This window comes from Heterocephalus glaber, unplaced genomic scaffold (genome assembly GCF_053883595.1).
Source record: "Heterocephalus glaber isolate CG9 unplaced genomic scaffold, H.glaber_assembly_v1.0 deba00000347, whole genome shotgun sequence".
Classification (NCBI taxonomy): Eukaryota; Metazoa; Chordata; class Mammalia; order Rodentia; family Bathyergidae; genus Heterocephalus; species Heterocephalus glaber.
This window is the reverse complement of record NW_028258143.1, coordinates 57,930,549-57,954,499: the sequence shown is the minus strand read 5'-3', so window position 1 is coordinate 57,954,499 and position 23,951 is coordinate 57,930,549. Positions and strand designations below refer to the sequence as shown.

Genomic DNA, 23,951 nt, shown 5'->3' with positions numbered 1-23,951 from the left:
CTCTTAAATAGATATTGCGAGGTGTTGCTAAACCATATTCTCTCTTCATTTATTCTGATATAGTTCCCGCTAAGATACACTTGCCTAAAAATCTTGAAGGCATGGGAGCAGTTCACGCTCTCCGAGGCGAGGTGGTCAGCATCAAGATCCCTTTCAGTGGCAAACCAGATCCTGTGATCACTTGGCAAAAAGGACAAGATCTCATTGACAATAATGGTCACTACCAAGTTATTGTCACAAGGTCCTTTACGTCACTTGTTTTCTCCAATGGAGTGGAGAGAAAGGATGCTGGTTTCTATGTGGTCTGTGCTAAAAACAGATTTGGAATTGATCAGAAGACAGTTGAACTGGATGTAGCTGACGTTCCTGACCCACCCAGAGGCGTCAAAGTTAGTGATGTTTCACGAGATTCTGTCAACCTAACGTGGACAGAGCCAGCTTCTGATGGAGGCAGCAAAATCACCAACTATATTGTTGAAAAATGTGCAACTACTGCAGAAAGATGGATACGTGTAGGACAGGCCCGAGAAACACGTTATACCGTCATCAACTTATTTGGAAAAACAAGTTACCAGTTCCGAGTAATAGCTGAAAATAAGTTTGGCCTGAGCAAACCTTCTGAGCCTTCCGAACCAACCATAACCAAAGAAGATAAGACCAGAGCTCTGAATTATGACGAAGAGGTTGATGAAACCAGGGAAGTTTCCATGACTAAAGCATCTCATTCTAAAACCAAAGAACTCTACGACAAATACATGATTGCTGAAGATCTCGGGCGCGGTGAATTTGGAATTGTTCACCGTTGTGTTGAAACATCCTCAAAGAAGACATTCATGGCCAAATTTGTAAAAGTCAAAGGGACTGACCAAGTGTTAGTAAAGAAGGAGATTTCCATTCTAAACATTGCTAGGCACAGAAACATCTTATACCTCCATGAATCATTTGAAAGCATGGAAGAATTAGTTATGATCTTTGAGTTCATATCAGGACTTGACATATTTGAACGCATTAACACAAGTGCTTTTGAACTTAATGAAAGAGAAATTGTAAGTTATGTTCGCCAAGTCTGTGAAGCACTTGAGTTCTTACATAGCCATAGTATTGGACACTTTGACATTAGACCAGAAAACATCATTTACCAAACAAGAAGGAGCTCCATCATTAAAATAATAGAATTTGGCCAAGCCCGGCAACTGAAACCAGGGGACAACTTCAGGCTTCTCTTCACTGCTCCTGAGTACTATGCCCCTGAAGTCCACCAGCATGATGTTGTCAGCACAGCCACTGATATGTGGTCACTTGGTACACTGGTATATGTATTGCTGAGTGGTATCAACCCATTCCTGGCTGAAACTAACCAACAGATAATTGAGAATATCATGAATGCTGAGTATACTTTTGATGAAGAAGCGTTCAAAGAAATTAGCTTTGAAGCCATGGATTTTGTTGACCGGCTCTTAGTGAAAGAAAGAAAATCTCGCATGACAGCATCTGAGGCACTCCAGCACCCATGGCTAAAGCAGAAGATAGAAAATGTCAGTACTAAAGTCATCAGAACATTAAAACACCGGCGTTATTACCATACCCTGATCAAGAAAGACCTCAACATGGTTGTGTCAGCAGCCCGCATTTCCTGTGGTGGTGCTATTCGGTCTCAGAGGGGTGTGAATGTTGCCAAGGTTAAAGTTGCGCCCATTGAAATTGGCCCGATTTCTGGGCAGATAATGCATGCCATTGGTGAAGAGGGAGGATATGTCAAATATGTATGCAAAATTGAAAATTATGATCAGGCTACCCAAGTGACCTGGTACTTTGGTGTCAGACAGTTAGAGAACAGTGAAAAGTACGAAATCACTTATGAAGATGGTGTGGCCACTATGTACATCAAAGACATCACCAGATTTGATGATGGTACCTACAGATGCAAAGTAGTCAATGACTATGGTGAAGACAGTTCCTATGTGGAGCTGCTCGTTAAAGGTGTGAGAGAAGTTTATGACTATTACTGCCGTAGAAGTGTGAAGAAAATCAAGCGCAGAACAGACACAATGAGACTCTTGGAAAGGCCACCAGAATTTACCCTGCCTCTCTATAACAAGACAGCTTATGTTGGTGAAAATGTCCGGTTTGGAGTAACTATAACTGTCCACCCAGAGCCTCGTGTAACATGGTATAAATCAGGTCAGAAAATCAAACCAGATGAAGATGACAAGAAGTATACATTTGAGTCTGACAAAGGTCTTTACCAATTAACAATCAACAGCGTAACTGCAGATGATGATGCTGAATATACTGTTGTGGCAAGGAACAAATATGGTGAAGACAGCTGTAAAGCAAAGCTGACTGTAACCCTACACCCACCTCCAACAGAAACTACCCTCAGACCCATGTTCAAACGGCTACTGGCAAACGCAGAATGCCAAGAAGGCCAAAGCATCTGCTTTGAGATCAGAGTCTCTGGCATTCCCCCACCAACACTAAAATGGGAGAAAGATGGTCAGCCACTGTCCCTCGGGCCTCATATTGAAATTGTCCATGAAGGCTTGGATTATTATGCTTTGCACATCAGGGATACTTTTCCTGAGGACACAGGTTATTATAGAGTCACAGCCACAAATACAGCTGGATCCACCAGCTGCCAGGCTCACTTACAAGTGGAACGCTTGAGATATGTCAAGCAGGAATTTGAGAGTAAGGAGGAGCGTGAGCGACATGTGCAAAAACAGATCGAAAAGACACTAAGAATGGCTGAAATTCTTTCTGGAACTGAATCCGTGTCACTGACAAAGGTAGCCCAAGAGGCTCTGAGAGAAGCTGCCATCCTATACAAACCAGCTGTCAGCACTAAGACTGTGAAAGGAGAGTACCGACTTGAGACAGAAGAAAAGAAGGAGGAGAGGAAATTCCGTATGCCTTATGAAGTACCAGAGCCACGCAAGTACCAACAAGCCACTGTAGAAGAAGACCAGCGCATCAAGCAGTTCGTGCCTATGTCTGACATGAAATGGTACAAGAAGATCCGCGATCAGTTTGAAATGCCTGGGAAACTTGACAGAATTGTACAGAAAAGACCCAAGCGCATCCGCCTTTCAAGATGGGAACAGTTCTACGTGATGCCTCTTCCTCGTATCACGGATCAATACAGACCCAAGTGGCGGATACCCAAGCTCTCCCAAGACGATCTGGAAATGGTGCGACCAGCCCGCCGGCGGACACCTTCTCCTGATTATTACTTTTATTACAGACCTCGGAGACGTTCTCTGGGTGACATGTCAGATGAGGAATTGCTTCTCCCCATCGATGACTACCTAGCCATGAAGAGGACAGAAGAGGAAAGGCTGCGTCTTGAAGAAGAGCTTGAGTTAGGCTTCTCAGCTTCACCTCCCAGCCGAAGCCCTCCACGTTTTGAGCTTTCTAGCCTACGTTACTCTTCACCACAAGCTCACATCAAGGTGGAGGAGAAAAGAAAAGACTTCAGGTATTCAACCTATCATGTCCCTGTGAAGGAAGAAACGCGTACGAGTTATGCAGAACTGCGAGAAAGGCACGCTCAGGCCTCCTACCGACAGCCCAAGCAGCGACAGAGGATCATGGCAGAGAAGGAGGATGAGGAGCTGCTCCGGCCAGTGACCACCACCCAGCGTCTCTCGGAATACAGGAATGAGCTTGACCACATGTCAAAGGAAGAAAAGTCTAAAAAGAAATCGAAACGACAGAGAAAAGTGATGGAAATAACAGAAATTGAGGAAGAATATGAAATCTCAAGGCGTGCTAAAAGAGAATCATCCTCATCCGTGTCCAGACTGCTGAGACGCCGGCGCTCCCTGTCCCCAACTTACATTGAACTAATGAGGCCAGTGTCTGAATTGATCCGGTCACGTCCACAGCCAGCTGAGGAATATGAAGATGACCTCGAAAGAAGGTCCCCCACTCCAGAGAGAACTCGCCCACGTTCCCCCAGCCCTGTGTCTAGTGAGAGATCACTCTCAAGATTTGAGAGGTCTGCACGATTTGATATCTTTTCCAGGTATGAGTCCATGAAAGCTGCTTTGAAGACTCAGAAGACATCAGAAAGGAAGTATGAAGTTTTGAGCCAGCAGCCTTTCACGCTGGACCATGCCCCTCGAATCACATTGAGAATGCGCTCCCACAGGGTGCCGAGTGGCCAGAATACACGCTTCATTTTAAACGTTCAGTCTAAACCAACTGCTGAGGTTAAATGGTACCATAATGGCGTGGAACTCCAAGAGAGCAGTAAGATTCATTACACCAACACGAGTGGGGTCCTGACCCTGGAAATTCTGGATTGTCATCGTGAAGACAGCGGAACCTACCGTGCTATATGCACCAATTACAAAGGCGAAGCTTCTGACTATGCGACCCTGGATGTAACTGGAGGCGATTATATCACCTATGCATCCCAGCGCAGAGACGAAGAGGTCCCCAGATCTGTTTTCCCTGAGCTGACTAAAACAGAGGCATATGCAGTTTCATCATTTAAGAAAACATCTGAGATGGAAGCTTCTTCTTCTGTCAGGGAAATGAAATCAGAGATGACAGAGACAAGGGAAAGTCTCTCCTCATATGAACACCACGCCTCTGCGGAAATGAAAAGTACTGCATTAGAAGAAAAGTCAGTGGAAGAAAAATCCACCACCAGGAAGATCAAGACGACATTGGCAGCAAGAATCCTCACAAAACCACGGTCCATAACTGTCTACGAAGGTGAGTCTGCAAGGTTTTCTTGTGATACAGATGGTGAGCCAGTACCAACTGTGACCTGGCTACGGGGAGGACAAGTGATAAGTACTTCCACCCACCACCAGGTGACTACCACAAAGTACAAATCGACCTTTGAGATCTCTTCAGCACAGGCTTCCGATGAAGGCAACTACAGCGTGGTGGTAAAAAACAGTGAAGGGACACAGGAAGCACAATTCACCTTGACTGTCCAAAAGGCCAGGGTCACTGAAAAGGCTGTGACATCACCACCAAGAGTCAAGTCCCCAGAGCCTCGAGTAAAATCCCCAGAAGCTGCTAAGTCTCCAAAACGAGTGAAATCTCCAGAACCAGTGACTTCTTCAAAAGCTGTATCACCCACAGAGACAAAGCCCACACCAATAGAGAAAGCTCAGCAGCTACCAGCCTCTGGCCCACCAAAGATAAGTCAGTCCCTGAAAGCAGAAGCTTCTAAAGATGTTGCAAAGCTGACTTGTGCAGTTGAAAGCAGTGTACTATGTGCAAAAGAGGTCACCTGGTATAAAGATGGCAAAAAACTCAAGGAAAATGGGCATTTCCAATTCCATTACTCAGCAGATGGTACCTATGAGCTCAAAATTCATAATCTCACAGAGTCTGATTGTGGAGAATATGTTTGTGAGGTCTCTGGTGAAGGTGGAACTTCCAAAACTAGCTTCCAGTTTAAAGGACAGGCTTTTAAGAGTGTCCATGAGCAGGTATCAAGCATATCAGAAACTAAGAAATCGGCTCAGAAAACTGCTGAATCAACAGAAACCAAGAAATCAGCTCAAAAATCTGGTGAGCCAATAGAAACCAAGAAAACTGAACCAAAAGCCCCAGAACCAATCTCCTCAAAACCAGTAATTGTTACTGGGCTGCAGGATACTACCATTTCTTCAGACAGTATTGCTAAATTTACAGTTAAAGCTACTGGAGAACCCCAGCCAACTGTCACCTGGGCAAAGGATGGAAAGGTAACCAGTTCTTAAATGTGCCTTAACTTTATCTTCTAAAACACTAACCTCTCCCCTCATCCCTAACTCCCAAAGAGAATTTTAGCATAAGTCACTTTTAATAACTCAAATCACCTGCACTCCACAGGCGATTACACAAGGAGGTAAATACAAACTCTCTGAAGATAAAGGAGGATTCCTCTTAGAAATTCAGAAGACTGACACTTCTGACGGTGGACTTTACACCTGTACAGTAACAAATTCAGCTGGATCAGTGTCCTCTAGCTGCAAACTGACAATAAAAGGTAGGTTGGTTTTTGCTTTTTGTTTTTTCTTGAGACAAGGTGTTTCTATGTAGTTCAGGCTGGCCTTGAACTCACTATGTAGCCCATGCTGGCCTCAGACTCATAGCAATTCTCCTGCCAGTGCTGGGATTACAGGTGTGCAACACCATGCCCAGCTTGATTCTTAAGCAACATTTTTTAGAAAACAATATTGAGGAAAAATTTTTTCATTACACATACATGAGAAAATTTTAAAATAAAACTGTTTTTCTAACTCCAGAACCCCATTTGTAAACAAATACAAAAATACATACTTTGGAAGTTAACATATCCTTTTCTATTAGCATGAAAAGCATGCCTAGTTATGTGGTATTATATACAATTCCACAAGCAAGCCCCTGCTTCCAAGAATATTTAAAAATAAAGTCAGATGAATATACAAAGTGGTACTGTTTCCCTAAACCATTACTTTTGCTATTTTTCCAAAACAGCACAAAATTAGTGAAAGTTATCTGTTTTCTCAATTAAAATTAGTTCAGTTTCTGGGCCTGGGATTTAGCTCAGTGGTTCCACTGCCTGCCTCGCAAGCACAAGGTCCCGAGTTCGATCCCTGGTACCCCACCCCCCCAAAAAAATTAGTTCAGTTTCATCTCAATCTTCTAAAAGATTATTTAACTTTTCAGTTATTGAAAGTCTCTTAAGTCCACACATCTCCTAAACTCTTTGACTATTCTTTTCAAGATTTGTTACATCATAAAAATTATCTTCAGTTTGGTTTAAGGAAACCCTGCATTCATCTCAAAAGTCACACGTGACAGTTTTCCAAGATTGGAACGGAGACAGAATTGGTACTACCTACTGCTCATAGAGGCTAACATTTTTCTTTGATTGTATACAGTATTATATACATGAAAAATCTGCAAGAGTAAAGGGTGGGAGGTCCCTTTCCGATTAAGTTTGCTTTACAGAGGTTTCTTTTTTAGCTGCAAAAGACAGCAAGACACAGAAAGTATCTACACAAAAGACCTCTGAAATTGCAGCTCAGAAGGCAGCTGTCCAAGAGGAAATCTCCCAAAAGGCCCTAATTTCTGAAGAGGTCAAAATATCAGAGGTGAAATCTCAAGACAAGTTAGCCCTCAAAGAGGAAGTCAAGAAATCAGCAGCAACCTCCCTGGAAAAATCCATCATCCAAGAAGAAGTCACTAAATCATCACAGGCATTAGAAGAGGTCAGAACTCAAGCTGAGATTAAAGCATTTTCTTCTCAGATGAGCATAACCGATGGCCAAAAAGTGACTTTAAAAGCCAACATTGCTGGCGCCACTGACGTGAAATGGGTACTAAATGGACTAGAGCTTGCTAACTCCGAGGAGTACAGATACGGGGTCTCGGGCAGTGATCAGACCCTCACCATCAAGCAGGCCAGTCACAGAGATCAAGGAGTCCTCACCTGCATAGGCAAAACAAGCCAAGGAGTTGTCAAGTGTCAGTATGACCTGACCCTGAGCAAAGAACTCTCAGATGCTCCAGCCTTCATCTCACAGCCCAGATCTCAAAATATTAACGAAGGACAAAATGTTCTCTTTTCTTGTGAAATCAGTGGGGAGCCATCCCCTGAAATTGAATGGTTTAAAAACAACCTGCCAGTAAGTTGAATTATGAACATATTATTGAAGACAAAATTTAAACACCATATCTACTGCTGAACATAAATACTTTTTTTTCCTTTCATTTTAGATTTCTGTTTCTTCAAATATCAGTGTAAGCCGCTCCAGAAACATATATACACTTGAAATCCGAAACGCATCAGTAAGTGATAGTGGAAAATACACAGTTAAGGCCAAAAACTTCCGTGGCCAGTGTTCAGCTACAGCTTCCTTAACAGTCCTTCGTAAGTATATCTTTGCCATCTTCCTTACTGTGTGTGTGTGTGTGTGTGTGTGTGTGTGTTGGAGAGTGGGCTGCCTGACCTGTGTCTTCAGAACAAAGCAAACTCTCAGCATTCTCATCGAATTCCATGTGTAACAGAGACAGGTATCAATTTCTTTATAGCTAAACAGAAACTTGATGTTAAATTTGAAAGTAAAGCTACCAACTGCTCTATAATACTTTTAGAATGTATGATATGTTGATCATTTTCAATATAACTAATCATTTTTCTCCTAGTGATTCCTAGTACCTGCATGTAATGTAATGATAGAAATAAAAGGATTCGTTTCTTGGAGACATTGAGCTAGCTTTGACAAATGTATGTATCTATGTATTTGCTTATGCTTCAATGGCACATTGTTTGGGTTATGTTTTTGTGTATGCTTCTGCAAGCCACGTCAGACATCACCAATTAACCAGATGTCACTGATGTTCACTGTGTATCTGCTATGCTCCACAGCTCTAGTCGAAGAACCTTCCAAAGAGGTAGTATTGAGGACACGTGGCGACACGAGCTTGCAAGGAAGCTTCTCGTCTCAGTCAGTCCAAATGTCTGCCTCTAAGCAGGAGGCCTCCTTCAGCAGTTTCAGCAGCAGCAGTGCTAGCAGCATGACTGAAATGAAATTTGCAAGCATGTCTGCCCAAAGCATGTCCTCCATGCAAGAGTCCTTTGTAGAAATGAGTTCCAGCAGTTTTATGGGAAAATCTAGTATGACACAACTGGAAAGCTCAACTAGTAGAATGATTAAAGCAGGCATAAGAGGTGAGCAATAAAATTACTGGTAGAGGTAGACAAGCCAAGTAGTATGGTGTAGTCTGTAGTACATATAATTCAGTAGAGAGCAAATCATTATTTTTTCAATGATCCTAAAACGTTGTTTTGTTATTCTGTAAAGGAATTCCACCTAAAATTGAAGCTCTTCCCTCTGATATCAGCATCGATGAAGGTAAAGTTCTCACAGTAGCCTGCGCTTTTACGGGGGAGCCTACCCCAGAAATAACATGGTCCTGTGGTGGAAGAAAAATTGAAAACCAAGACCAACAAGGGAGATTCCACATTGAAAACACGGACGACTTAACGACCCTGATCATCATGGACGTACAGAAACAAGATGGAGGACTTTATACCCTGAGCTTAGGGAATGAATTTGGATCTGACTCTGCCACTGTGAATATAAATATTCGCTCCATGTAAGGGCCTATGCTCTTCTATTCTACACTCTTTCTTAACTTTACACAAATGATTCACATGGACTAATCTTTCGGATCTGTAAATATTTTTTAAAAAGTAGTTTTGTATCCACCTAAATGAGTCAAAGTTCAAAAATAAGCATTTCAATCTTTTCATAATTATTGACCTCAGAATATTATGCATTTGCTAATGACATGTACATACTGTATATAGCCGGATTAACGGTTATAAAGTTTTGTACCATTTATTTTATGACATTTTACAATGTAACTTTTGAAACTAACGATTGGTAGGAGAAAGTTTCTTTGGGAACGAATACCCTGCTCAACACTTTATCAATCTTTGTGCCTCAACATACTGTTGATGTCTAAGGTATGCCTCAATGGGTCGAGAAATTCCCCACTGAAGATGTCCTGTCCACCTTAAAGATGATGCTGCCGCACATGTCACCTGATATGTGCGCCAATACCTATTGAATCAGAAATGTAAGGCATTGGTGATGTTTGCATTTACCCTCCTGGAAGCAACACTTTAACGTCTTACATTTTCTCTGATAGTGTCACACTGAAAATTATCATGACTTAAGTATTACCAGAGCAAAGTGTAACGGCCAACACTTTGTTCGGTCATTTTACACTGTCTGACATAACGAGTGCCTGGATGGCTTGGAAAAGTACCATCTCCTGGCCATCCCCTCATTTAACCAAGCTGCCCAAGTATTCCTATGCCAGAGCAGTGCCAACGCCCGGAGGTCCTGGTGCAGCCAATGCCTCTGTGTGGTAGCTCTAAATTTAAATTACACCCAAAAAACCGGGCAGCTAAGCAGTGAGCCACAGCAAAAAAAAAAAAAAAGCAAGCATAACATCAAAATGAAGCTGTTGTTAAGTTAAAAACAATACTACCAACTGCCCAAAATGTCAATCTGATGTAGTTTTCATGCAGGTATAAATTCAGTTGTTAGTTATAATTGTTGGACCTCCTTGAGCTAGTAACAACAAAATAAAGCAAGCTATCTGCACCTCAAAATGTGTGATTGGTTGTTTACTGTGACATTCTGGGATCGGGAAGTATGTACCTCCACATAAATGGTCACAGCTAAGATAAAGCAATGCAAGTTCAAAATAGCCAGGGTTAATAACCTTTTATTAACACATTTCATGTAAATAATCATAAATAAGATAAACGCAAGTTCAAAATAGCCCATATTTTAAAACTTTATTTTGTGTTAGTACGTATTTGTCATATTGATCACACTCATCATAGCGAATTTGTACCTGTACATAATATATCTTGATTTTTTTCCCCATTACCCTCCTCACCCTTAAACCTCTCTCCTCCCCATTTACAAAAGATGCTTCCATTTTTTCCCTTCCATTCTTTTTTTTTCTCTTGCTTCCCTTTCCCCTTCCCTTCCCTATTCCCCTTCCCATTTGAACACTTTCTTCTTTTAAGCAAATGTTTAAATTATTATGTTAGGTGTATTCTGCAGTTTTGTTTCAAAAGCCTAGATAGACTTCTCAAATTTATCCTCAAAAGTTTGTCTCCTAAAGTTATCAAGAAAAATAGTTTTATGGGAGCCAATCAACCACATCCAGACACTGAACCTCTGCAATTCACAATATTTTCTGCTGGACACCACATAGACCAATGCAAAAAGCCATTAGATGATATGGACCCTGTCTGTCTGGGGAGTGTGGCAAACAGAAAATGACAGCCTCCAGGGGAAATGATCAGTTGGACAACTGAGTCCATACCGACCACTGCCAGCTCCAAACTGAGAATAAAAGACCTCAGTACAAAAGAATTTATTTTAAATCATTCTACCATGCTTTTTAAAACAACTGATAAATACTAGCATGTAAAATAGTGCCATAAAAACCAGTATGATATTTGCCCATCTCAATTAGCTAATAGTAACTGTAAACCTATGAAGCTGATGATATGTCTAAACTGACTTCCTTAGTATAACTGCAAGTGGCCAAAACTGAAGCATATACTGTTGATTTTTATTCTCCGAAGACAGATATTGGGTCTTCTTAACTTACTCAGCAAGTTTTCTGACTTGAGTCAGATTCCCTAAAAACAGAACTCAGATACTTGTCCAAGCCGGGAGTCCTGAGTTGGTTGGTTATCTGGCCACAGGTGCACCCCATACCTACTCACCTGGAGGTAAGGACTCTGAAATAAAGACAGGGATTCCGGTCTCAATGAATTCTGTGAGGAAAAGGGCAGTGAGGGAAGCAGGGAGGGCGGAGGAGAAGGCTAACCAAGGATATGGTGGGAGTAGGAGCCTCAACCTGATCTCACGGGCACATGCTTCTTCCCACAGAGCTGGTTCTGGCCAGGAGCAAGGGAGGTGCCTTTTTTGTGCCCCTTTACCAGCTACAACAGCAACAGGCTGCAAATTAGGAGCAAGTTGGGAAGAGGAGGGAAAGAACCTCCTGGGGGAGCCCAGGTGAGGAGGCATGGTTGTTTGGGTGATTCTTCTTCCTCCTGGGCAGCTAAATAGCCAACACGTTGAAAACGGGGAGGCAGGGCAGGGTGCACATACCCTGGCGAATCTGGACAGCCAAGAGCATCCACTACACCAGGTGCAACGCCTGTTTTCTTCCAACTGTGCGGCAGGTCTGACGAAGTGGTTTCCTAAGGATGTCTTCCCAACACTGACGTGTTGATATTCCTACATGTTCCAGGCATGTGTGATACACAGGCGGTGTAGACGAGGCCGCCCAAGCTGAAGGCAGGATCTCGCCTTTCCCGAGGGTGCAGGTCCCTGGGGCCTGAGAACCCTTTCTGGGTTTTCCAGCCAGCATCTTTACCCCCAAACCCCTCCCCTCAAAAACAAAACAAACTGTGCTTTCCACTTCAGTGGTGGATTCCTACTCCATAGCACCCCACGCACCCCACCTTCAGCAACCCCAGCACCACTGCATAATTTCTGAATCACACCAGCTCTTCTCGTCCACCCAGTCAGCAGGGAGTGATGAGCACAAAAGCCCACGTGCACTCCCTGGTTCCAACCCATCCAATCCTACCAGCAATCGTCCCTGTCACTCTGCCACTCCTCTCCCTAAATCCTGTCTAGTTTATAAACCACACACCCTGGCTACATGATAAGCAGAATAATGTTGGAATTACACATCTGCATTTAAAATCCTGAGAGGTGAGCTCTAATCTAAGATCTGCTACTATTTATGTTAGTAAATGAACAAAGGATCTCCAAGGAGAAGAGAGTAGAGCCTCTGATACAGACAGCTTCCACAAGGAAAGCTGCAGGTGCAGAACAACATACCCAAAGCATATTCAGCTGCAGACCTGGAACTAGAAGCCAGGTCTGTTTATCAATGTGATCTTGCTACTATTTTGTAACACCAAAAACCCAGACTTGCTAGGTGAGAGGGAGACAGTGCTTGTTCCAGGAAAAGAGGAATCTGCTCCATTCTGAGGGTCACCGTTGTTCCAGGGTGGGGTCAACAGCAAAATCCCTTCAGGTCATTCCCTGAAAAAGGGCCCTTGCTTGCAGTATAGTCAATTTGTCTTCTTCTCAGCTTCTAAGACCAGACATACTGGACCTTATCTGAAACCAAGCCAGGAAACAGGGCAGCAGGGGAGGGGAGCAGAAGTAAAGTAAAAACAGAAAAGCATCTTTCCACTCTCCAAGAAAGCATCTTCACAGAATAATCTGCCTGGTTTAGGGGATGGCTGAGGCAGAGGAAGGCCAGCTGACAGCTCTTGGAAAATTTAAGGCACGGTACTGTCACCGCGACAAAGCAGGTTTGAGTGCTAGGGGCTGGAGAGACATTATTCCAGAAAACAAAGGATTCTCTTTTATTCATTTCAGTTTGAGACTAGGATGAATTTGTTGTTTTTAACTTAAGGGAAATTTCCTTCTTTCAAATGTTCTCAGAGTAAAGGGATAGGTGAAGAAGTATCCTTGTGAGGACTGCACTTCTTACTTTTCCTTAACACAAGGCAGTTGAGAAAAGACTAAAGAGCACTCCCATCAGCCTGCTGGCTATTCCATTAGCTGCTTTCTCCCGCTCCATCTCAGGGAAGACTGGAGTGCTGATGATGGTGGTCATTTCCTCCAAATCTGCTCCGGATCAAGAAATCACTTCTAGCTAACTTGTTTCATTTCAAAAGCTGGACAATGAAAAGGCTTATGTGAGACACAAAACCAGAGAGAAGCAAAAGACAGGGTGTGTGAGATCCCCATTTACTCTAACGCCACCTCCTGCAGTATTTCTCCAACTTGAATCCCTGGAGGAGCCTGTGAAAATGCAGAAAGCTGGTTCAGCAGACTGGGGTGGGGCCTGAGATACTGCGTTTGTAACAAATTGCCAAATGAAGCAGATGTTGCTGATTCTCACACTGCAACAATAAAGACCTGGAACAGTGGTTTTTCAGGCCATTTAATGATGTTTCCAAACTTCAGTAAGATACATGTGTGGAGATGAGATAGATAGCTCTATATATCCATATATAGACACATATGCTCACAGCGTACAAACACCTCATTTTAAATATACTAATCAGGATTAGGAGTTTCCATCCAGCTCAAAGGTTCTCAACTAGGCTACCCACTAGAATTACTGGGGAATTTTTTTAAAAAATACTGATGACTGATTGCTGTCCCACAGGTTCTACTGTAATTGGTTTGGATCAAACTAGACATCAGGAAATTCAAATGTACAGCATTTAAATGCTCTAAGGATCACCTTACTTGTCTAACCAACTCCTGACCTAGACTTATAAAATAATCTAATTTATGCTTTCGTTTAGTTTAACTATTAACTTCACTTAGTATCTGCTCTCACACTACTCTCTACCATTAAGCTAGCCAATCAGTTTTATATATAAGTATGTGGCAAACCAGGGTGGTCTTTTTGAAGGCAGCGAGTTACCCTTCGATAAACTTTCAGAATATGCTGTACTTAATGGTTTTTTAGTGATATGGTAAATTCATTAAACATTTTCCCCCATACTGTTCAGATGGCTGTTTTATTGAATTTATAAAATTACTACAATGCTTGAAACAAGCAGAATGTGGATACAAAAACATGAGTGTCACCTTTTATAATTTGGAAGAGAAAAAACTCACAAAGTATACATATATTTTTAAATGAAATTTATTTTTTTCCTTGGAAATAGAGATCCTATTCTGAAGATGTTTCAAATTAAAGTGCTTAGTTACATCAACCTAAATCCATATTTGCTATTAGGTTTCTAAGTTTATTTAGTGACTAGCTCTTCTACCAATTCAAGCATTTCCAATTTATCTTCCAAGATTACAAAAATTTATTTAAATACCTACAAACTCTTATTGCAAGAACTATCATATGTAATACTTACAACCAAAACTAAAGACATTTAAAAAGCAAAAATAAATACATGTGCTTATGTTTTTAATACTATTTATATGCACAAATAAAATGCTTTAAAGCAAGCAGGAAACTGTTTGTGTTTACATTAAAATAATGTTTGGTGTGCATATATGGGTAATAAATATTACTCAACCAGTTAACTGAAAAAAAATGAAAATTTAGGAAAGCCAATTATAGTGAAGACAGTCAATTTATTTCAACAATTAAGCTATTAAGCAATGAATTTTAAATGCACTTAAAAATTAGAAATTAACAAAATGTTAAAAATTTAGGGAGAAAGATAAATATTAGCAACATGGTACTTAGAATGTCATTAGTGAATACTGACTGAAGAAATTTTTTAAAAAGAGGGCAACAAATATATCAGGAATCATAAATGGCTAATAGCCCACTTGGACTCAGCACCATGCCCAAATCATTCTTCTTTTCCAAAACAATATACCAAATGAGATACTGAGAAGGCCTTTTGGGGAAGCTCTATAATCATTAATCAAAACTGTAGAAAAAATACAGTGAATAAAAAAGGAAAGGTAGAGTGGGAAAAGTTCACATGACTTTCTTTTTGGCTGTGAGTAATTCAGAAAGTGCTTAGAAATCTCCTCTTGATATCTAACCACAATTTCTTACAGGTTTTTAAAGCAGGTAAAAAGTAAGGCTGCAATAATAGCCAGAATTCTAAAAACCAAAGGCAAAACAACCTCTCACATAGTTTGAAAAATAGAAGAAAAAAACCCACAGCTCATTTTCTATACAGCAAGTGGACTAACAGGCTTGAACTATTAAAAGCACAGCCTAAAACTATCTACTACTGCCATACCTCCCCCAAAGAAAGAAAAATGGAGTTAAATCCCCAAAACTTACGATTCAAACACTAACTATAGTAGAGGAAGCTATATATCCCCCCACCAAAAAGACCATTATGAGACCAAAAAATGATGGCTCATCATTATATTTTGCCAGGCTTCAAGACTCAAGTAACATTCAAAGACACTGTGTGACCAACGTAGCCTACTTCACAAAAGCAAAAAGAAAAGTTGCAATAAGTGCATTTTGGCCCCAAAAGTCATGGCCTATATTAATAAAACAGGAGAAATGAGGAAAACTCACCTCTAAAGAGGTTTGTTATTTAAGCAAAACCACAAATAAGTAAATTTCTCTTTCCAATGATGACTAAGGGTGATCTAAACACAAAAGGTGAGTTATGCAAAGCATTGACATCCTATTGAATTTGTTACTATATTTGTACTTTTTTAAAAAATTGGCACTTTTTCCCCCCTGAGCATCTCTGTCAAGGTTGCAAAGATCTTCAGATTCTTAAGGCACTACCAGTAAATGAATGATATATATTATTTCTACCCACCCACACACTTGGCCTAAATAAGGAGATGATGGGCTACGTTAGTTTCTATTTTTTAAATATACATCTGTTTAAGTTCATCCTAGTGGGACAATGGAAACTGAACACAGGGAATCAATTATGAGTTTATTTATTATGAGTGCTTAAAAATACAAAATCTTACAAATTCAGACTGTCATCATTGCCCTATATTGTCTGGACAGGTTTCCTTGCTGCCATTCCCAAGAGATGCTAAAATTATTAATCAAGTAGGGACGTCACTCTCTGCTAACCCTAGCTTCTAACACAGAATCCCTAGAATCCACAACTAGTTAACCAGTGTTGGCAAAGAAAGGCAAAAATAGTTTACCACCTATGGTCACAATGCTAAACCACAAGTATCTACTGCCACTCTAGCCAATCACTGCAAAACAAGATAACAAGAAATAATAAAGTTAAATAAGAATGATACTCTAAGGCCTCACCCAAGATGGAGCACCAGAGCAAAAGGTTATGGACAATTGCCTGAGTCAATTCTGAAGGAATTATGAAATTTTTTGATAACCTAGCAACCAGAAACACTACAAGAAAAGAGCATAGGCTAGAAATGCTACTCAATTCAAATACAAAGTTTAATTCTGATATTTAAAATGTATTCATTGTATGCTCACTTACCATATAGATCTGTCAAATAAAAGCTTTGAATTAGATAAGACATGTATATATTTGCTGCCAAAAATTGGATGCTTAACCCTTACTATCTCGCGGTCACATTTTAGACAGCTGCCAAAGAAACAAAAACCACAATTCTATTTTAGCCAAGTCATGGGTGCTAACTTCTACAGCAAACTTGTTTCATCCTTCATAGCTATTTTTAAAATCATTGTAAAATGAAACATAACACTACATCTCAAAACAAAATGATTCTAAGTTGCATTTTCCACAGCCAAGAAACTATACACGCACACACGTCCATATTCCCATATTCACACAGACAACAAAGAAAAGCACTAGAAATATTAGTGTGGTCTTTTAAAGGAAAATAGCCTATCTACAAAAAAGCAATTAGCTCATCATGGTTCCGTGTCTAGAGAAATTAAAAAGAAAACGAAAGAGCTACTATACCTCTCTGGTCAACAATGGTAGGGACCAGAATTATGAATCGCACACACACAAATATGTAAAGCTACAGACAGCCACCTCTTTCATTATTATAAGCTGCATAATACAAATGTGCCACTGTTTATTTAACTGACTACTACTAATAAGCTCGCCCAAATAAGTGAAATGGACATCTCCATAAAATCAAAGTTAACACGTAGGAAAAGGGCCTTCAAGAATAAATACCAGAAGAGACTGGTTACTCCTGAGGAAAAGGATAAGAGTGAATTTTGGTATATTCACACTGTCTAAAACAATTGTTTAATAAAGAACATACAGTCCAGTATTGCTTTTTCAAAAAGGAGGCTTTGGAAATAACCAGTTTTCTTAGAATGTTAAGTGTAAGTACTGGGAGACAGAGGATGAGAGATGCAGATGAAACCTTCAAGTTTCCCTACAATACACAATACTTCCCCTCACTATGCAAGACTCACAGTCTTCATTCCTGACCCGCTTCACCTCATCCACATGTCAACTTCTTCTGCCTGTCACACCAGGAGAGGCTGGGAAAGGAGTGTGGGGACAGCTCCTGTTGGCCCTGGATCCCTTAATGACACCGCTGTCTCTCTTACGTTCCTAACCAGCCTCACTCTAACAAATGGGGTAATGTCGATCATATGAGATTTAAGTCAGTAAAACAGTCTTCACGGCAAATTTTTTAAAACACAGAGAATAACCAAAGCATCAATCATGCTCCCACCCTGGCAGAATAAAACTGAGGGGAAAATCATACGTTTTATTCATCTTTCAGGTATGGAATATATTATCCATGGAAATTCCCCCTCAAAGATGTCAAAATAATTGCTTAACGTGTTACTACCCTTGAACATTAATTTATTCACTTGGTTTATCTAGAGTAATTAATCAACATTTAATCTACCCTGTCACTAAATTTTGGTTTTATGGGTTAGTTGTAGATTTGTTACTTATTCAGCAACTAAGAGTAGTCAAAAAAAAAAAAAATCAAGTATAGGAATTAAAATACTAACTAAAATAGATAATTTAAATAGTTAATATTTCAGGATATTATAAAATGTTCACCATTCCAATCAATTACATGTGAGTTAATACTGCTTCTTTGTAAGAAACTGAAAGTGTAAATAAGGATGAAAATGAGTAAAACGAATAATTGATAATTTGAAATAGGAAAAGGTCCAAAGGTGGAGGGGTGGCGGGAGGGGAAGGGGAAAGGGAAGAAAGGAAAGGAAAAATTATGAGAAAGAAAAAAAAAAAAAGGAAACAAAGTGTATGTAAATAGGGAAGGGTGGAGGGGGTGAAGGGCACATAGGTAATGGAGAAAAAAATAAGAACTAAGATTCATCATGTACAGCTACAAACACCCAATGATAAATGTAAATGTATTGTATACCTAAAATGTATTAATATATAAATAAATAAATAAATGAATAAATACTGCTTCTTTGTATCTTGGTTGCTCCTGAATTCTTGTATCTTAGTATTTCTGTTATGAGGCTGAAATAAAGTAAAGCACTTGGCCTACAGCAAATGTTCTAAAATGTTTTATTAACAATTAGACCACTGAAAAGTCTGCCAGGGAAAGAGACTACATTAAAGAAAAGAAAGGATAAGCTCTATGCTATGAAAATTTGAAGAAGAGGCAGCATGAAGGCTCCAGAGTTGTAAAACATCGAACTCCAGAGATGAGGTATCACAGCAGTCAAAAAGGGCCTGTGATGACAGTAACAGTCGCACCCAGGGAAAAGTGAGTGACGGACTTAAACCAGTAGACATTGTTTTGGCTTAGCATCAACCTGTTTCATTTGTTCTGCCAAAGTTACCTTGATAATTTGCAAAGCGATCTATCCACACTAAGCAACTGGTCATTCCTTTTGTAGAAACATTCCTCTATCGGAATTGATTTAAAAAAAAACACATAGAACTTCACTTCCATGAAGGAGAATGAAAATGTCCCCACAGGTAAGAAACCCCTTCCCAAATATGCAGGTCACTATTCTTAAAAAAGTAGTGTATCACCTGCTCCCCTTTCACTTACAAGAACTAGTATCATATTATACACCCCTCAGCACAAACACAAAAGTAAACTGAAAATTTCCGGAAGGAATTTTAAAATCTAGGCTCAAGGTAGTTTCTACCTAGAACATAATTATCTTCAAAACATTAACATTAAAAAAACAGAAAATTTTTAAAAATAAAGGATTTATATATAATCAAAGAGCATTACATCCACTGCTATATGGCCTAACATCTTCCTAATTTTATTCTCATATTTAGTTGGTAAAAAAACCACAGTATTAATAAACCTTAATAGCATATCAAAATTATGATACTCTTTAAAACTCTTAACATAACTGTCACTGACTGGACTTATTAAGGCTTGAATGTTTGGTAAAGAAAAACAGTATTTGAACATTTCATGGTAAGTCTAGCAATATAGGATGAATATTATCAAAGAGTAGATTTTCCAGATATTAATAATTCTTCATATGGTGAAAAATCTTCATCCAAGACCAGACAGGCTACTAAATCAAGAGACAGTAGTGACACTAATAGTGACAATAACAATATTAGTAATAGCAAACACTTATTTCACACATATTATGTGTCAGGCACTACTGTAAGATTCTTTTATGAACTGATTCTTCTACTCCTCACAACTGTATGAGGTAGGTAGTACAGTAAAAGCATATGAATTAAAAATTACTAGAGTAGAAAAATGAACTATAGAATACTACAATGTTCCTTCTTTCTTTCTCTCTTTCTCTCTTTCCTTCTTTTCTTTCTTTCTTTCTTTCTTTTTTTCTTCGTTTTTTGAGACAGGGCCTTGCTATGCAGTTTAGGCTGCCCTTGAGCTCACTATGCAGCCCAGGCTCACCTTGAACTTGCAGAGATCCTCCTGCCTCAGTCTCGCAAAGTGCTGGGATTACTTGGTGAAACCACGCTCAGCAAGTTTTATTTTCTGCACACTATTAGAATTTAGATCTAGGTTTTCAGTTAACACAGGAGACTAACCACATGAGTTTATGTCTTCAACCTGTAAAACTCCACCAAAAAGATATTAAAGGCAGTATGGAGATACCTCAAAGAACTAGGATTGGAAGTCCCATTTGACCCCGCTATTCCACTGCTGGAGATCTTCCCCAAAGAATTAAAAGAATCATACCACAGTGATATATGTGTGCTCATGTTCACAGCAGCACAGTTTGTAATAGCTAAAACTTGGAAACAGCCCAAATGCCTATCAACTGGAGACTGGATAAAGAAAATGTGGTTTTTTTATAAAATGGAGTACTACTCAGCCATCAAAAATGAGAAATTAGAGACATTTATAGCTAAGTGGATGCATATTGAGGCGATACTCTTAAATGAAATAAATATCCGGGACACACATGTATAAATACCGAATAGTTTCTCTGGTGTGAGAAATTGAAAGTGTAAATAAGGACTAAATGTATAATAGGTAATGTGAAATAGGAAGAAAAGGGGCAAAGGGGAAGGAAGTGGGAGGACTAGGGGAAAGGATAGAAGGGAATGGGATTAATATGAGAAAATGGAAAAATAGGAACAAAATCTTTGTAAATAGGGAGGAATGGAGGGGTTGAAGGGAGGGCTGGGCAAGGGGGAAAAATAAGAACCAAGAGAGACTATGTAAAGGTGCAAATTTCCAATGATGAATGTCATTATATTGTATACCTAAAATGTACCAATGATTAGAATGAATAATCGATAATGTAAAATAGGAAGAAAAGGTCCAAAGGGGTAGGGGTAGTAGGAGGGGCAGGGGAAAGGAAAAAAGGGAAAGGAAAAATGATGAGAAATGGAAAAAATGGAAATACAGTCTTTGTAAATAGGGAAGGGTGGAGGGCGTGAAGGGAGGGCTAGGAATGGGGAAAAAATAAGAACCAAGATGCATTATGTAAAGGTACAATTCCCAATGAGAAATGTAATTGTGTTGTATACCTAAAATGTACCAATAAAAGAATTTAATTTTTAAAAAAAGATATTAAAGGAATGCAAACAGTACTAATTTACAATGCAAAGAGAACAATTATAGGCTACTAAATCAATGGATTTCAACAGTGTCTACAGACAGAAACCAGGACAAGTTTGGCTAACTACTTGTAAATCACTAGTAAGTTCAGGACTCGACAGCACCAAGCATCATGGAAGACAGAGTGAGGTGCAGGGCTGAAATTAGGACTACAAATCTGTGTAAAGTGCAGCAGGACACCAAGTCTTCTCCCCGATTCCACACTCAGGCCCCACCCCCATCTATAGGAGAAAGTGAACCCTAGAGTAACAAATCACAGAGGAGGATTTAGGTCATATGGGTCAGAGCACTGAAGGAGACTGAAAATAGATTAAATAACAGCCATTAGATAAACAATGCCATTCTTAGCCACCTCCTGCCCTAGTACCAGAACCCAATTTTCTAGAGAAACTGACTGGCACCAAAGAAAAGATCTCCACTGAAATTTCAGGGATCCTAACAGAAAAGGCCAGCTGACTGATGGCCCTTTAGACAACTGATAAACCCACCACACACACACAAAGACCTATGAATCAGCTTTGTAGAACAATGACTAACATGAATGGGTGAGAATGAGTCTAAAACAAACAAGACAGGAACATGGAAAACACAGAAACAATGCAGGAAATAGGAAAGATGTGATCTGTAATCTCATCTTCAGGGAGCTATGAGGAGACACTGAATCTATACAATAAAAACAGTGTTTGATGATAAAGGAACAGGGTAAAAACATCTCTTAGAAATTAAAATATATACAGAGGTACTTTGGTACTCATCAATAATTGGTTCTGGGAGTTGCAATGAGTACCAAAAAGGAGAAGTACCAAATTGTTCCAGCTGCAAAGGGCGGCGGGTCACAGGCAATCCACACCAACAAGTTCTGCTTGCACACAAGGGTACCAAACAAATGTCAAAATGCATTAAGTACCAAATCTGACAAGTTTCAAAGTAACAGAGTAACAAAGTATGACTGTGTAAGTAAAGAAAATTCAACAGAAGAGCTGGAAAACAACAAAAAGAACAAAAATAATACAACTTAAAGAGCGACTGGAAAGAAAACATTTTCTTAATTAGAGGATCCATCTGGGAGGTCCAACATTCAAATAACAGGAATTCTAGAAAAATAAGATAGAGGAAATAGAAGAGAGAAGATTATCAAAAAGACAACACAGCTGGGTGAGGCAGTAAACCCCTGGTATCCCAGCATTCTGGGAGGCTGAGGCAGGAGGATTGATCACAGGGTCAGGCCCAGCCTAGGCATCCTAGTGACTTCTTAGTGAGAATGTCTCAAAATAAAAAAGGGGCTGGGGATGGAGTTCAGCCTGAAGCCCTGAGTTCAATCCCCAGGATTTTAAAAAACAAAATTTAAAAGGCAACACAAAAAAATTTCTCTTAATTAAAGTAGAGAAATCTACTAAGAGACTGGCTCAACCAAATCAAATAGTTAACAAAATGAATGAATAAAGACACACACCATTAAGTAGTATCAGATACCAGAAGTAAAGAGAAGCTCCTAAATGCTTCCACAGAGTAAAAATAGCTTCCCTGGAAAGGAAGGACATCAGAATTCTCATGTAATACTGAAGGCTAAAAGACAACGGAGAATTGCCTTTAAAATTCTGAGAGAAAATTATTTATTACAGACTCCAAACCACCACTCAATCAAGTGTGGAGACATTTGAGGCAGGAGGATCACAAATTGAGGCCAGCCTGGGCAATTTAGTGAGATTCTATCTCAAAATAAAAAATTAAAAGGTACTAGACTAGGGAGCAGCTCACTGATAAGAGCACTTGCTCCATTACTGAACAATAAAAAGGGAACTGTTCTAGCAAAAAGAAAATAATGATAGTCATGTGGTTCATCAGTGAACAATATTTTTATCTACTGATTTAACAGAAGTTTTGTAAATATAAATCTACAGTAGGAGGGATGAGAGAGAAAAGGAGAGAAAGTGTGAAAATAAGTAAATCCTCCTACCATAAAAGGAATTCAAGAAATCTTTTCTGAAATTAATAGTTCAAGAAAAAGTAGCATAACTTTTCTAATCAGGAAGATAAATACTAGAAAACAGTCTTAATTTTTAAGAATTAAATGTGCTTGTGTCTCTGATGTTAAGTTAGGGAGAAGGACGAATCCCCTTTTCATTACAAATTCATCATGAATTCAAAGAGAGGACTGGAAAACCAGAAAGACATGGAAAGGAAGCCCCATGAAAGGAAGCCCCATCTAGCAGCTCCTTCCATTTACTTACCCACCCATGGCTACTGAGAGGAGCCTGGTCCAAGGAGCTCAGCAGCCTAATCTAGCTTCCTTTCAGGGTAGAGCATTTGCTCTGCATGGAAGTCACAACAGCAAGGATCCAAGGAGACGCAGAGTCACCTCATTAAGTAAAGGAAAACTGGTAAAGTTCAAATTAATGATATAACAACGTATATGGAATTAGTATCAACAGCAGTCTAGTATTAACACATTACAAAGACACACTTTCTGAGATCTCATAGTGAATTTCCAAATTTTTTTAAATGATGGTACATAGTGAAAAACTACAATTCAGGGTCACAGGTTCTAGGGCATCTGTAAAAAGGAAGATACTTTATCGCTTGCCCTGGAATTTAAATTTAGCAATATTATCCATTTCTGGACTTATTCTGATTGAAGATAACATTACAATCCAATATAAAGTAAGAGTATTCGAATTTAGTTCATTTACAAAACAATTCTCATCAAAGTCCTTCTAATCATCAAGGGCCCAGGAAACAGGAATGAAAAGCAAGCACTGGTTCTGCTTAAAAGACCACTGACATGCTAAGAGTTACCAAATTTCTCGATAACCCCATGGTCTAAACAAAGCAAACAAGGATTACCAATAACTATAAATCATAGAAAAAACTGACAAGTTAAAATTCTTACAGAATTGTTCTTACTTGGTTCATCTTTTTTTTTTTTAATTCAGAAAAGTCAGG

At 39.6% G+C, this 23,951-nt stretch overlaps 1 protein-coding gene across 18 annotated transcripts in view; it reads left to right on the top strand.

Annotated features, from left to right (window-relative positions):
• Nucleotides 1–10,123, top strand: part of Ttn (titin) — a 274,910-nt gene extending 264,787 nt beyond the window's left edge. For all 18 annotated transcript variants that reach the window (XM_087196546.1, XM_087196551.1, XM_087196550.1 and 15 more), the window contains 6 exons: nt 64–5,714; nt 5,842–5,998; nt 6,961–7,622; nt 7,714–7,867; nt 8,366–8,668; nt 8,802–10,123. In XM_087196546.1, coding sequence (XP_087052672.1) covers nt 64–5,714; nt 5,842–5,998; nt 6,961–7,622; nt 7,714–7,867; nt 8,366–8,668; nt 8,802–9,100 — 7,226 coding nt within the window. In that variant the 3' untranslated portion in view covers nt 9,101–10,123. The remainder of the gene's footprint in view (nt 1–63; nt 5,715–5,841; nt 5,999–6,960; nt 7,623–7,713; nt 7,868–8,365; nt 8,669–8,801) is intronic.
• The last annotated feature ends 13,828 nt before the right edge of the window (nt 10,124–23,951 follow it).